At 43.6% G+C, this 14538-nt stretch overlaps 1 protein-coding gene across 1 annotated transcript in view; it reads right to left on the bottom strand.

Annotated features, from left to right (window-relative positions):
• Positions 1–1056: 1056 nt before the first annotated feature.
• Positions 1057–14538, bottom strand: part of OPN3 (opsin 3) — a 34691-nt gene continuing 21209 nt past the window's right edge. Inside the window, 3 exon segments of the mRNA XM_037069372.1 lie at positions 1057–1320; positions 5610–5861; positions 9791–10110. Coding sequence (XP_036925267.1) covers positions 1057–1320; positions 5610–5861; positions 9791–10110 — 836 coding nt within the window.

Genomic DNA, 14538 nt, shown 5'->3' with positions numbered 1-14538 from the left:
TTCATCCTACCACAAATATGTTTGTTTGTTTGTTTGGAACGCTCCCTTTAAATTAAATCCAGAACTCCTGGCAAAATTGTGGAAAATTATTAAAAAGAGAGGTCATCTTGCCATGTTCATGTTTGAAATGATATACATTCAGGGATGTCCCACCGGTGGCCCACAGGCCTCATGTAGCTCAGGTTGGCTATGAACGTGGCCCAACACAAAATTGTAAATGTACTTCAAACCTTTTTTTGCTCATCAGTTTTTGTTAGTGCTTGTGTATTTAATGTGTGGCCTAAGACAATTCGTCTTCCAGTGTGGCCTGGAGACACCAGAAAGTAGGACACCCGTGATGGAGATAGCTGCCTTCCGTCAACATGATCCTTACCACGTACCTCCTCTGCTCACATATGACTGCCTACACACCACGATGACCTTGAAATCCACCATCCTATTTTCCTGGCCGTGTTGCCTTTTGGTAGCATCTCTTAGAGCTGACTCAGCAGCACATTTGTCTGAAGTTCCTCTTTACCATACTATCATATAGCAAGTCTTTTGTTTCAGATTGAGTTAGGGGTTTGATTTTTGTTTCATCCTAGAAATATCTCTGATCAATTTAATTGGTCAAACATTGGACGTTACACCAAATAGAACCCAACACTCTGGAAAATTCCTGTTTTCCTAGCTATTTCATATTTGTGTATGAGACAAAGTTATTTTTCCAGTATGCACGTTTGGGGAGCAACGTATTGTGCGCTTTGGGAAATACAGTCGTTTGAAAACTGTATATGAAATGAAAGTTCCCAGCATGTTAGAAGTTGATGGTGCCAAGTGCCTGTCTTGTGCCCCCATAGGTTTTTCACTATATAAAGCACCCATTGAATGAAAAGGACCGGTCTTGCTCAGTTGCTCCCAGAGGCTGGAGAGCACATGAACAAGTTGAATCTCCTTTTGGGCCAAGAAAGCTCAGTTGATATTACATAGAATGGGGATTCCAAAAACAGTCCTCCTAATGGGAATCTCATGGTGGTGTTCAGTGAAGTACCCATCTCGTCTTACCGTTGTTTATTCTTATACAGGTCATACTTGTAGTATATCACCCTTGGAGCCATTAGTCTTGTCGCTGTCGTTAATTGATAGTGATTCATCACTGGTGATGATAAAAATGACAGAAGAAGGATTAAAAGTCACCTTCTTCTTTGGCCTGTTGCCCTCTTTCTGGGACATCACAATGGGCCTGATCTGCATCTCACTCCCAGCTGCAGGCAGGTCTGTAGCAGGCCTCTGGTACCTCCGCAGCCGGACACATAGCAGTTGCAAAAGGGACCTTCGAAACTGGGCAGAGAGAAAACAAGGTCGAATAGTGAGAAAAGCCTGGCCCTTAATCTGGATTAGCATTCAAGACAATTAGTTCGATGCAATTTAGGCCAATGCAATTTAGGTCATTCTCTGATAGGGGGTGTGGGGTTAGGTGGCCGCCCTCAGATCTACCTAAGTGACCCTGCAGTTTTGCCTTTTATTTATTATAATTCTATTAAGTAGGCCATGTAGGAATGTTTGATGCCTTAGCATTTATGTAGATTCGAGTTGCATGAACTGTCTGTGAGGGAAGCAACGTTGGTTTCTTGAAGAGATCTGAATAAAAATTCATCCCACAAATCATCGGTGAGCCCTGCGCTCTCCAGGTGACAATCACACCGCTACAGTCCGGAGATGGCTGTGAGCAGCAAGCGCAGGCCCGGCCCTTCCTGGCAGAGGAAAGAGATAGTGTGGTGCGCCCACTAGTGGTCCTTTATTTATTTATTTTTATTTATTTTTTTAAATAAATACTTTCTGGGATGTCATTTTTTATTTTTTTAAAGACTTTATTTATTTATGTATCTTTAGAGGGGAAGGAGAGAGGGAGAGAAACATCAGTGTACGGTTGCCTTTTGTGCATCCCCTGCTGGGAGTTGGCCTGCAGGGAACTGGCCTGCAACCCAGGCATGTGCCCTGACTGGGAATTGAACCGCGATCCTCTGGTTCGCAGGCCTGTGCTCAATCCGCTAAGCTACACCAGCCAGGTGGTCCTTTATTTTTAAAAATATTTATTTATTTTCTAGAGAGGGGAAGGAGGGAGAAAGAGAGCGAGAGAGTGAAACATCAATGTGTGGTTGCCTCTCATGTGGCCCTCTCACTGGGGACCTGGCCCACAACCCAGGCATGTGCCCTGACTGGGAATTGAACCTGTGACCCTTTGATTCACAGTCTGCACTCAATTGACTGAGCTACACCAGCCAGGGCTAATGGTCCTTTAATTAGTGGAAGAATTGTTTTTTTTCCACCAAGATTGTGGATCACTTGGAGCAAAAACACTACAGCAGAGAGGGCTGGTGTTCACCAACACCAGTGTTTCTCCTCTGTCCTGGGTTCAATGCTATTTCTTAACCCCCTTTCAGGGGTCCCTCCTTGATCTTCCCTTCTGTAAGACCTTGGCACTCAAGGGATACAGTTGGTCTTAACCCACCTTCCTAAGTGACTGAATGGAACTGATCCCATCTTCTCCATCAAAGACACTGGACTGTGGATTCTGATCTGAATGAGCAATAACCTTTTTCTTGTTCATCCACTGAGATCTTGTTTTTGTTATAATTGTCTATGGTGACCAATTGATGCGGATACTGGCCTGCAGTGTCCACGTCATTATGGACGAAACAAGACATTCACATGGACGACCAAGTCCAGTGGAGGAAAAGGGACAGCATGGCTTTTCCTCTCAAGGGGACCAAAAATGGTCCCCTTTTCCACTAAGGGGACCTCCCTCTTAGTGGCCCTTGTCTTGACCAGACTTTATTGGGTTTTGGGGCACATTACAGGATGGTCCTCATTTACTATGCACAGGTTGCTTTAGGTGGTTACTTTTTACAGAAAACAAAGGAGCCAATGGCACTAATAACATCACAGAAGACGGGTATTTGCAAGTGAAAAGGGCAAAAGTGATTGGACCGGTTACACTGGTCCTAGGAAGGTTTAGCGTGGATTTTGGGAAGTTATTTTGCAGTAACTGTTTGCCACAAATCTGGGTGAAGGAGTTTTTTTTAAAATATATATATATATATATATATATATTTATTTATTTATTTATTTATTTATTTATTTTTAGAGAGAGGGGAAGGGAAGGAGAAAGAGTGGGAAAGAAACATCAGTGTGTGATTACCTCTCATGTGTCCCCTACTGGAGACCCTGCCCACAACCTAGGGATGTGCCCTGACCCAAAATAGAACTGTGAGCCTTTGGTTCATAGGCCTGTGCTCAATCCACTGAGCTACACCAGCCAGGGCCTGGTGAGGGAGTTTTTAGCAAAAAGCAAGACTCAAAGCGGCCCAGGCATGTTGCAGTCCTGATTGCCCACAGGAGAACCTATCCGTGGGCGTGGGTCCTATGCATCTCCAAGTCAGAGCTGGACCCACACAGAATGGTCTCCTACAACCAATAAAGCATATAAATAAAAATTTACTTAACTTCATTTTCATCCCCTTTGTTTAAAGTAATATGTAGGCTTTTCCAGATTGGGAAATATCAATAAAAAAGTATAACAGTTACACTGATATCCATCTTCTTTGAAGTCTATTTATATATATTAACATTTAATTTATACTTACCTTCAAAATATTTACTTGTTTGGGACTCTTTTGATTCCCCAATCTACTGTTTGGTGTGTCGGGTTAACTGCTAAAGATACTCTATTATAAGTGCTAAATAGATTTTGTACGCCAAAGAAAGTGTTTTCCAACTTAAATGGTAAGTTCCTCGAGGATAAGAACCATTGTTTCATTTATTTATTTGTCTGTTTTTGTTTGTTTCTTGCATCCTTTACACTTCCTGTCCGAAGTGCACAGGACCATGTGGGAGTTGTTAGACGCGCAGGATCTCGGACTCCTAAACGTACTAAATCAGAAAATACCTTTTTTACAGGATCTCCAGGTGTGGTGTCCACATGTTAAAGTTCTAAAGGCCCTAATTTATAGCCCAGTGGCCCAGATAAAGGGCTCGGAAAATAGTTTAGTTAATGCAGTTCAAAATGTACTTATTTGCCTGTTCAGGTGGTCGTCCTTAAAATAAGGTCTTTTACTCCTTCAGAAAATGAAAAGTTATAACCCACCTCACTAAAAAAATTCACATGTGCAAATTCTCAAAGAGTTTTATGAACACTTTCAGGGGTTTTGATGGTTCTCCTGTGGCTGGTGCAAGAAATCCTGAGGTTCTAACACATTTCCAGGTTAAAGATCATGGCCTGCCAGGAAGCAGACCAACCGGAAGGCAACGTGCAAGGGCGAGATCATCAGTGAAAGGGGACTGAGCCCTAGGAGACCAAGCTCACTGGGAGGGCAAACCAACAACATTTAAGGAAAAGGGAAGGTGTAAGAACAGCATTGGGAGTGAGCATTGTAAGGCTACTATAAAAGTGGCCCCTGGTTCCCAACTCTTGAAACATTAGAAGTCAGAGTAATTATTTTGCCTGTTATTAATACGACCTGTTGCTTAATTCCAATAGTGTCATTAACCATTATGCATAGCTTTTAAATTCTCTGATCTTTCTACTTTGTAACTTAGAGGCTCAGCTTCGTGTCCATCATGGTGGGGCCTCTCACAGTCTGACCAAAAACCGCTGAGTCAAAACCACAGTGGCGTATGCATACTGAAGTTTTCTACTACAGAAACAAACACGACAGATGTAGAGGAAGTTTCTTGAGCCAAATGAATCTTAGCTGCACATTGGCCATGGCGTGATAATAACCCAGCCCATTGCTAATGGTACTTGGGACCCCAAGTGGGGAGTTGCAGCTATGAACTTTTAGGATTCAAGCAAACAAAGTCAAAATCCAGCCATTCACACTTCCTAGATCAGGCAAGTTATATAACTTCTCTGAATAGATGTAATAGTCCATAAATAAAATTAAAAATAGTAACAGTGACTATTTCAAGGAGTTTTGTGATGATAATAGGTATAACCTGCGTAATGTACTAAGAATTTTATTTTTTAAAAGATGTCATTTATTTATTTTTAGAGAGAGGGGAAGGGAGAGAGAAAAAAGAGGGAGAAAACCATCAATGTGCTAGAGATACATCGATTGGTTGCTTCTTGCATGCCCCCAACTGGGGACCTGGCCAGAAACCTAAGCATGTGTCATGACTGGGAATTGAACCAGTGACTGTTCAGTTTACAGGCCAGCACTCTATCCACTGAGCCACACCAACCGGAGCAATTAGGAAGAATTTTAAATGTAATACTCATTATATTTGCCATGGTCTGAAACCAATCCTGCAGTATCTTCCCGATATGCCCATATTATTATTATTAGCATCTGGTGTGGCTGTTATTATCCGTAGACATAAAATGGTTTCTGTTAAACACTAATTGTAATAGAATTCTACCTAACAAGCATGAACTTCCAGGGGTAGAAGTGTTATCATTTTGGGGTGGAATATCCTATTTTTCTTCCAGAAGCCTTTGTTTTCCTGTAAAATTTTCAATTTGGGTTTTCGCTGTGGAAGCTTCTCTGAATTGTTTCCGTAAATGTATTCTAGTTTTCAACAACTCCACCCCCCCAGGCTGGAAACAATCAGTTCATTACAAAGTTTACCTTTCTGATCATGAAGATATAAATCAGCGGGTTACGGACAGGGCTTGATTTAGTGGACAGGTAGGAAACAACAGATACCGCTGGACTGACCAGGTGTCCGTGACCATTAACCACCAAGATATGGATCGCAATATAAGGCATCCAAAAAATCAGGAAGGTGACTATCATAACAAAGCACATTTTGGCCACTTTCTTCTCATATCTTAAAATCTTGATCACTTGAATTGTCTGAAGATTTTCAACACAATGAAGCTGCAGAAAGAAAGAAAGGAAAGGATTGGAAAGGATGGAATTATTTTTGTTGTTTTTATAAGAGAGACTCAGGCACCATTCTCGGCCCCACCTTCATGGGAAGAGAGCTGAGCAGGAACTTGGGAGGCTGAGTCCTGACCCAGAACCCGCCCTTGATCTCTCTGGGTTTTAGTCTTCTCATCTTTGACATAATACATTGAACTGTAGTGTCTCTTCGATCCTTTAATGGTTTGTAATGTTTTCTAATTAAAGAAGCATAAAATGAACAATTGTATTGAGACTTAGATCATCATATCCCTAAAACACAGCCCCAAAAAGTCGTGATAAAGTGGAAACAGTTTCTCCCTGATCCTGGAAACGTAACCCTCAGATTCTCAGAGCAAATGCATGACATCCAGAGTTCTACATGGTTAAGCCTACAGCTGGTCGTGATGGGAACTGAAGTCACACATGACTTCTTGTTTTCTTGCCCGAAACTACTGTGACTTCCAATTCACGGCCAATGGCTATAAAGTGGGATTTGATGAGGAATCTGTGTGATGGTTTTCATCAGGGGTTTGTTGCAGAGATGAGCACTTAGCGAAATCTACATAGTCCCTTTCCTTAAAAACCAGCGTATCTACGCCTACTGTGTTCCCATTAGATTTTAAGTCTTACATTTTTAAAGTGCTCTGACAAACTTTCTCAGATGAAATATTCTTTAGATATTCCTCCTGTTGTTAGTATAAATATGTTATTAAGGTGAAAGGCAACATATTCCTGCACACCAAAAGTATGGTCTTAAATAAAATGGTTATTTCTGCCTAGTCCAAGCTCATTATACTACAAAAATATAAATGCTTTAAATGCTGATTTTAAAAAAGTTACCCAGCATACTGTTAATATTTAATATGTAATTTTAAACTGGGATATGATTGCATTTCAACAAACTCTAAGTGTTCTTTTTATTTCTAGCATTATTATAAAAATTAAGGAAAATTTCCAAATAAGTTAGCTCATTTGCTTATTGTACTTAAAAATGTATTTGAACGAATATATCTTACTTATTAATATTACCTAAAGTTGTATTTAAGAAACAAGAGTCTTATGGGAATCATGTATTCATGTGGACAAAAATAGAAGGTAACATATATAATTAATATGTTTGATTCTTTTTTAGAGTAGAAGGTTCAGACACAAATACAAATAATTCGTCTTGGGATTTTTTTCTTTGAGTTTGTGAAATCTGAAAAATGAAAAGTTAACCATGTAAACAATTAACCAAAACACATATACTCTTCACCTTTTCTCACATATTATTTCCCCAAACATTCACAGACCCTGACTCCGTAAAGGAAAGTGACCGAAGATTTCTTGCCCATTAACCAAAACCTTTTCAAGACTCAGATGACTTCTCTTAGCCTAGGAATAGGAACCTTCTCCAAACTCGGGATACCGCGCTCAAACTCAATTTCCAAGCTTTGCAAATCCCCTGAGCTCGGCTGAAGGGCCCAGAACCTCTAGTGCTCAGACTCCGCTGAGACTTCGAACCCACCAACCACAGAAACCCGCCCAGAGACGGGCTGTCTGTGCCTTTTCACCACTTCCCCTTCCTACGCCATCTGTCTGTTTCTCACTCCAAAAATAGTCACTGATCACCTGTCACATGTGTGTACTGTGCCAGCCACAGGTGAACAACATGACTGGGTGTCTGTGCTTGAGGAATTAATTCACTGCTTGGTGAGGGTGACAAACACANCCCAGAACCTCTAGTGCTCAGACTCCGCTGAGACTTTGAACCCACCGACCACAGAAACCCGCCCAGAGATGGGCTGTCTGTGCCTTTTCACCACTTCCCCTTCCTACGCCATCTGTCTGTTTCTCACTCCAAAAATAGTCACTGATCACCTGTCACATGTGTGTACTGTGCCAGCCACAGGTGAACAACATGACTGGGTGTCTGTGCTTGAGGAATTAATTCACTGCTTGGTGAGGGTGACAAACACACTTCTGCTTCCCTAAGTGACATGTGCCATGAGGGAGGTGAGCATGGAGGACCATGGGAATACATGGGCTGGGTAATCAGTTCAGGGGTGGGGTAGAGCCGGAAGAGCCACATCTTAGCCTTCAGAGGCGAGGAGAAGTTAGCCAAGTAAGGAGGAGAGACAGAAGAATGTTCCAGGGAAAGGAAGAACGCTAAGGCAAAGAGGTAAAAGAACACATGTCAAGTTCTAGAAATAAGAAAGGGTGCAATTGGCTGAACCCTAAGGTGGCAAGAGGGAGGTTATGTCAAGAAATGATCAGAACAGGCAGGCAGAGGGTGGCCTTGCCGGACCTGGTAGTCACACTCAGGGACTTTGTGCTCTGTCACCAAAGCAATGGAACCACTACAGGATTTGAAGCTAGGCAGTGACATGAGAATATTTGTATTTGAGAACAATTACTCTGGTGGTAGTGTGAAGAGAAGGAACTAGAGGAAAGCAAGAATGAAGGATGAAAAACTAAGGTCCATTAGTATTGAGTGTGTGGCAGTGGGAAAGGGGGAAAATGATACATGAAAAAATAGTTGAGGTTGGATAGATAAAAATTGACAATTGGTTGGATGTGGGGGAGAACAAGGATGAAGAATAATAGTCAAAGATCAGTCTTTAATATCTGGATAGCTAGGAATGATAATGGTTCACTGAGCAAGGAAATGGATGAGTAGCAGGTTTGCGGGGGAAAGGTGAGAAATTCATCTTCACCCATGTTGAGTTTCACAGACTCAATACTAATGGACCTTAGTTTTTATTGCCACAGACCTCAATACTAATGGACCTTACTTAGCTCTCATCTCATGCTAGCCCTGAACAACCTCACATATGGCCAGGATTTATCCTCCTAGCAAGAGCTCAGCGATGACTCTGAAATCTCTACTTCTGGTCCAGGTTGTTCTTCTGATTTCTGTTATATCTGCACGGTCAATTGCCTATTGAATATCTCACTGTGAATGGTTCATAGACCAGTGAAACTCAACATGGGTGAAGATGAATTTCTCACCTTTCCCCCGCAAACCTGCTACTCATCCATTTCCTTGCTCAGTGAACCATTATCATTCCTAGCTATCCAGATATTAAAGACTGATCTTTGACTATTATTCTTCATCCTTGTTCTCCCCCACATCCAACCAATTGTCAATTTTTATCTATCCAACCTCAACTATTTTTTCATGTATCATTTTCCCCCTTTCCCACTGCCACACACTCAATACTAATGGACCTTAGTTTTTAGTATTGAGAGCTAAGTATAGAATGCCAGGAGAGGCCCATGAAAAAGAAGCCTTTGAAAGAGACTTGAGAAGATGGGCCAGTCAGCAATGAAGATATGAGATAAGTGGATAAAAAAAGATGTGGTACATTTACACAGTGGAATACTATGCAGTTGTGAAAAAGGAACCTCTTCCCCTTTGCCTCTGTGGAACATGGAGCGTGCCCCCCACACTGCCATTTCAGGTGTCATTCCTGCTAGTACCCGACAGGAAATCTGCCGGTGGTCAGGTCTTGTCCTTTGTGGCTCAAAATTGATCTCCCGACAAACTACCTGTACTAGTCTTTATGTGACCCTTGAATGGGAACAATTATGGGGAGTGTAGAACTCCCTTCCTTAGAGTTTTAAATTCTATGTGTGCTGGAAGACAAAGGGGTTTGAGGGAGTTCTAGTTGATTTTTTTTTCTGTCCAGAACCCCTTTCCTTCCTTCTTCCAGTTCAGACTGGTGGCATGGGAAGAATGTTTCTCCTCCTTGATCTTTTCTGAGAGTGATTCGTAGTGCAAAATTCTGTGAAATGGGAAGAGCTGCTCAGCTGTGGGTAGCTGCTGATCATTTAGGACGAGTTTAGTTGTCTTTGATTTCACACAAAATGTCCTACCCTGGACCTGGTTGGGGGAGGGGCATTCATAGTCTTCAACTCACCGTTCGAATGGAATACAGAATATGGCCATAGCAATGGGCTATGACACCCACGGGCACCACCAGACAGCCAAGAAATAAGAAAAGCACAAAGGAGGAATCGTCGGCGTCCTTGGATTTCCAGTCCACAGCGCAGCCCAGTCCGTGCACCTCCGGGGTGTACCTGTTCCAGCCCAGGAGAGGGGCTCCTGACCACGCCAGTGAGTACAGCCAGATGTAGGTCACGGCCCTCCAGGCCCAGGAAAAATTGATCACTCTGGCGTGGACCACGCGAATATAACGTTCATAGGCCAGCACTGTTAGGGTGGTGACAGAAACGATCCCTGCAGGAAGAGAAAGGGCAACAGTAGAGCATGGCCCGCGGGGGGAAGACGGCCATCCCAGAGGGCTACCTGCCTACCCTCCACCGGGGACACGGGTGGTGTCTGGAACCGGCAACGTGCTCCACACGGGGCACCATGTAAGAGGAATAGTGCCTCGCAATCCGCGGGAAATCCGGTTGGAAATATCTTTGCCCATAAAAGAAAACGTGGAACAGCAAACGGCATGTGGATTGCAGCAGGACAAAAATAAAAGCCCTACAAGCAGCCGCCCCCGTGATGCCCCTATTGCGTTACATCTCCTGCAAAGAAGAGCTCCGGAGCGTGTCCGGGTGAATCACTAAAGCGGCTTTCACGTGGTTTGGCCTCCTGTCAGCTGTGTCTGACTCGGCCGTTGGAAATAAAGTCAGAGCGGGTTCCACCAGTGCACAGGGACCCAAGTCATGGGCCGGTCAGGCAGAAGGCCACCTCAGCCACCTTCCAGGTAGGAACTGCTCACCTGCAAGGTGAGTGAACTCTGCTCTGCTCCCACGGTCCTCATGTATACCTCTGTCTGCAGTAAACACACTTCACAACATCACTTGCTTGCTTCTCCGCCTGTCCCCAGAGTGACTTATTCACTCAACACACTGACCCAGGAGGTGCAATGCGGACGGAGACGCAGCACGCGATGCGAGCTGTCCGAGGCGATGCCGATGTGTGAACAGCTGGGGCACTGTGCAAGGTGTAAGGGCCACAATGCCCACACAGTGTGTGGTGGGACCCACAGAGAAGGGGGCCTTTGCGGACAAGGCAGGAGGGGCATTGAAGAATTTTGCACCAGAGCATCGAGGCCATTGAAGGACCTCGGAGGACATGAAAGAGAGAGAAAGTTAGAAAGAGCAGATGAGGCCAACCTGAGGAAGACCTTAAATTTCTTCTTAAGGCTTTTTGTTTGTTTATTTTGTTTTCTTAAAAAAACTAGAAGAACCCTTTTTTTCCTGTATAAAATAGTAAATTAGAAGATGATACTCCATCATGTGTTTTAAGCATGGAAGTGATGATGGTTGAGTTCTCCTTTATATCTCCTCCATTTCCCCTGGAAAGGACTTATTCCAGTACTAGTAGAAGCTGAAACACCATCCAGGTCATGGAGACCAGCTTGCAGGCTACTGCAGGGGTCCAGGCAAGATGTGATGGGGTCTGGAGTAGGGTACCTTGAGGGGTATGAAAACAATGAAGTCTGAATTTCAGAGACATTTAACCATTCATATCAACTGAATTTCAGCCCTTGTGAAGAGTGGAGGGAAAAGAGAGGAGAAGAGAATGGCTTGGAGATACAGCGTAGGGAATACAGTCTACGATGTTGTAATAACTATGCATGTATGGTGTCCGTGTATGGGCACTAGACTTATCAGGGTGATCGGTTTATGTGAGATATGTGAAGGTCTCATCACTGTGTTGTAAACCTGACACAAATATACTATTGTATGTCCAGCGTAATTACTTGGTGGAAATGCAGACTGGTGCAGGCACTCTGGAAAACGGTATGGAATTTCCTCGAAAAATTAAAAATGGAACTGCCTCATGACACAGCGACTCCACCGCTGGGAATGTACTCTAAAAATCCTGAAACACCAATTCAAAAGAATTTAACATAACTCTGTGTTCATAGCAGTGCTATTTACAAAAGCTAAGCGTTGGAAACAGCCCAAGCGCCCATCAGTAGATGAGCAGATCAAAACATTGTGAAACATCTACACAGTGGAATGCTACGTAGCAGAAGGAAAGAAGTCCTACCTTTTGCCACAGTCATGGATGGAACTGGAGACTATTATGCTGACTGAACTAAGCCAGTCAGATGTCATAGGACCTCACTTATAACTGGAATCTAATGAACAAAATAAACTAATGAGAAAAACAGAACGTCAGAGACGTGGAAACAGGGAACAGACCGATGGCTGTAGGAGGAGAGGAGGGTGAGGAACAACGGTGGAAGGAAGGGGGGAGGCATTAGTCAAAGCCCATGTATGAATGACTCATGGACATGGACAACAGAGAAGGGAGTGACTGTGGGTGAGAGGGGTGGGCTGGGAGGGGGGGGAAAAAGGGAAAAAAAGGACAACTGTGATAGATGGACATCCAAACATTCATTAGTTAATTAAAAAAAGAATAACTTGGAGACGTCTAACCTGTGTGATGAGCAGAGTGACTACATTGGCGGCCATAAAACTACAAGGTGGATGAGCAGGTAGGAAGGAGGAAATGAAATTGGGAGTTTCCTCCAACACATTAGCACGAATGGGTCAAAACAGGCTGTGAAGGTGGTTCTAAAGGAAGATGAAAATGCAACTGGTCTCCTGGGAAGCAGGGGAGGGGTGTGGAGGGTGGGTTGCCGAGAGGCCTGGGAGGGTGTCCCAGCTCCCCGCTACACGGCTCTGTGAGTGCAATCTCTTTAGACTCTAGTTTTATTTTTGTTGACATAAAATTGCCCTTTGCTTTATGACATTTTTGGGATTTTACAATTATAAACATGTGAAATGGAGAGATCCCAGATGCAGAAAGTGACTGATGGAACATAGTTAATATTCATTTATACCACGATAGGCTTTCGGGTTTTTCGGCAGGTTGGGGGGAGCAGCGTTATCCCCAGGGTCTGATACTGTGGCTATCAGTAAACGCTCACTGAGTAAAGAGTGAATGGTCCAGTACACACAGGAGCGACTGGAAGAAGACTGGGTTTTGAAGTGCGTTAGAGGAAATCCTTCAGAAAATAGTGATATGGTTAAAGCAATAATTGGTATAATTTTATCTTTCATTCATACAGGCAATCGTTTAGTTATTTATTATATATTTATTGCTTATCTGCATGTGCCAATCATCATACTAGAAAACAGGTATAAAGAAGTGAGTGGCCCTGGCTGGTGTAGCTCAGTGCATTGAGCGTGGGCCTGTGAACTACATGGTCACGGTTTGATTCCCAGTCAGGGCACATGCTTGGGTTGCAGGCCAGTTCCCAGCAGGGGACTCACGAGAGGCAACCATACATTGATATTTCTCTCCTTCCCTTCCCTTGTAAAGATAAATAAATAAAATCTTAAAAAAAAAAGAACTGAGTGAAATAAGTGTCTCATGGAACTTACAGTGCAGTGTGTACAAGAGAAAACAATAACAAAAAACAATGGCGCATCGCGGCAGAGGGAGAGACCGCTTTGTATCTTCCCATACACCCACAGCCAGTCTGACAGCTATAACTCAGCAAAGGCTCCTCTGCCCAACACACAGGATGCCGAGAGCATCCTTCGGGACACCTGAAGGGGGCGTGTCAGAATGCCTGAGGAGGCAGAACAGGGGAAGGACAGGGGCGCTGCCCGCAGACATGGTTACCTGGCTGTGCCCATGGCCCCAGGTAATGCAGTAACCATGAAGTAGTTGGGGTGAGGTGCCCACACATCTGTTGGAGGGTAAGAGGGGCAGGCACACAGTCTATGGCCTCTGACAGCATATGTATGTGGCCCTAGGGAGTCAGGTGGCATTGCAGACACTGGGCTGGCTTTTACTCACCCACCACATCCCTGCACCACGCTGCTGGTACCTCTAGAACCAGGTGACTCAGACACAGTAGGGGTGTCCACCACCCAAGTCACCCAGGCAGCCCACAACCACATTACCCCCCAAAGTGACCCTGGGGGCAGAGAACAGACTGACAGTTGACAGAGGGGAGGGGCTTTGGGGGGTGGTGACAAGGGTGAAGGGATGAAGCTGTACAGATGGGTAGCTACAGAATGGTCACAGAGACGTAGATTACAACATCTGTAATGGGGCCAGGTGGGGCCTGGTGGGTGCTTGAGGCAGCAGGGGGACCACTCTGTAAAGTGTGTGAGTTTCTAACCATTTTCCCGTACATCTGAAACTAATACAGAATAGTACTGAATGTAAGCTAATTGGAAAAAAAAAAATGTTAAAGAAAACAAAAACTTGCCTTATACCACCATCTACTGGAAAGTAAAAGAAAAACATCTAATCAAACTGCTGAATTATCAAAATCAAAATGGCACCTAAAAAAGAAAAGTATTTGCTACTTCCCAGCGGAGTAACAACACATTGAGCACCATGAACAACCAAAACAACACGGGAACGCAGAAAGAAAGTGATAATTCTCCAGAAATTCAACTCAAAAGCCTGGAACACTGATCTAAGAGATAGAGAACTCAAAACTTTTAAGGAGAGGTAAGAAAACCCAGAAAGGCAGTCCGATGAGCTCAGATCTAAAATTAATAAACAGAAGGAGTACTTTACCAAAAAGATTTAAACTATAAAAAACGACCAAACAGAAATTCTGGGGCTGAAGAAATCCACAAATGAGATGAACAATTCAGTAGAAAGCGTTGAAGATGGAGAAGACTGCACGAAAGAGAAAATTAATGAGCTCAGAGATAGAAATTAAGAAAC

Source organism: Sturnira hondurensis, unplaced genomic scaffold (genome assembly GCF_014824575.4).
Source record: "Sturnira hondurensis isolate 20B ecotype Veracruz unplaced genomic scaffold, ASM1482457v3 Scaffold0018525, whole genome shotgun sequence".
Classification (NCBI taxonomy): Eukaryota; Metazoa; Chordata; class Mammalia; order Chiroptera; family Phyllostomidae; genus Sturnira; species Sturnira hondurensis.
The sequence above is the reverse complement of the archived record's forward strand: the minus strand, read 5'-3'. Positions and strand labels throughout refer to the sequence as shown.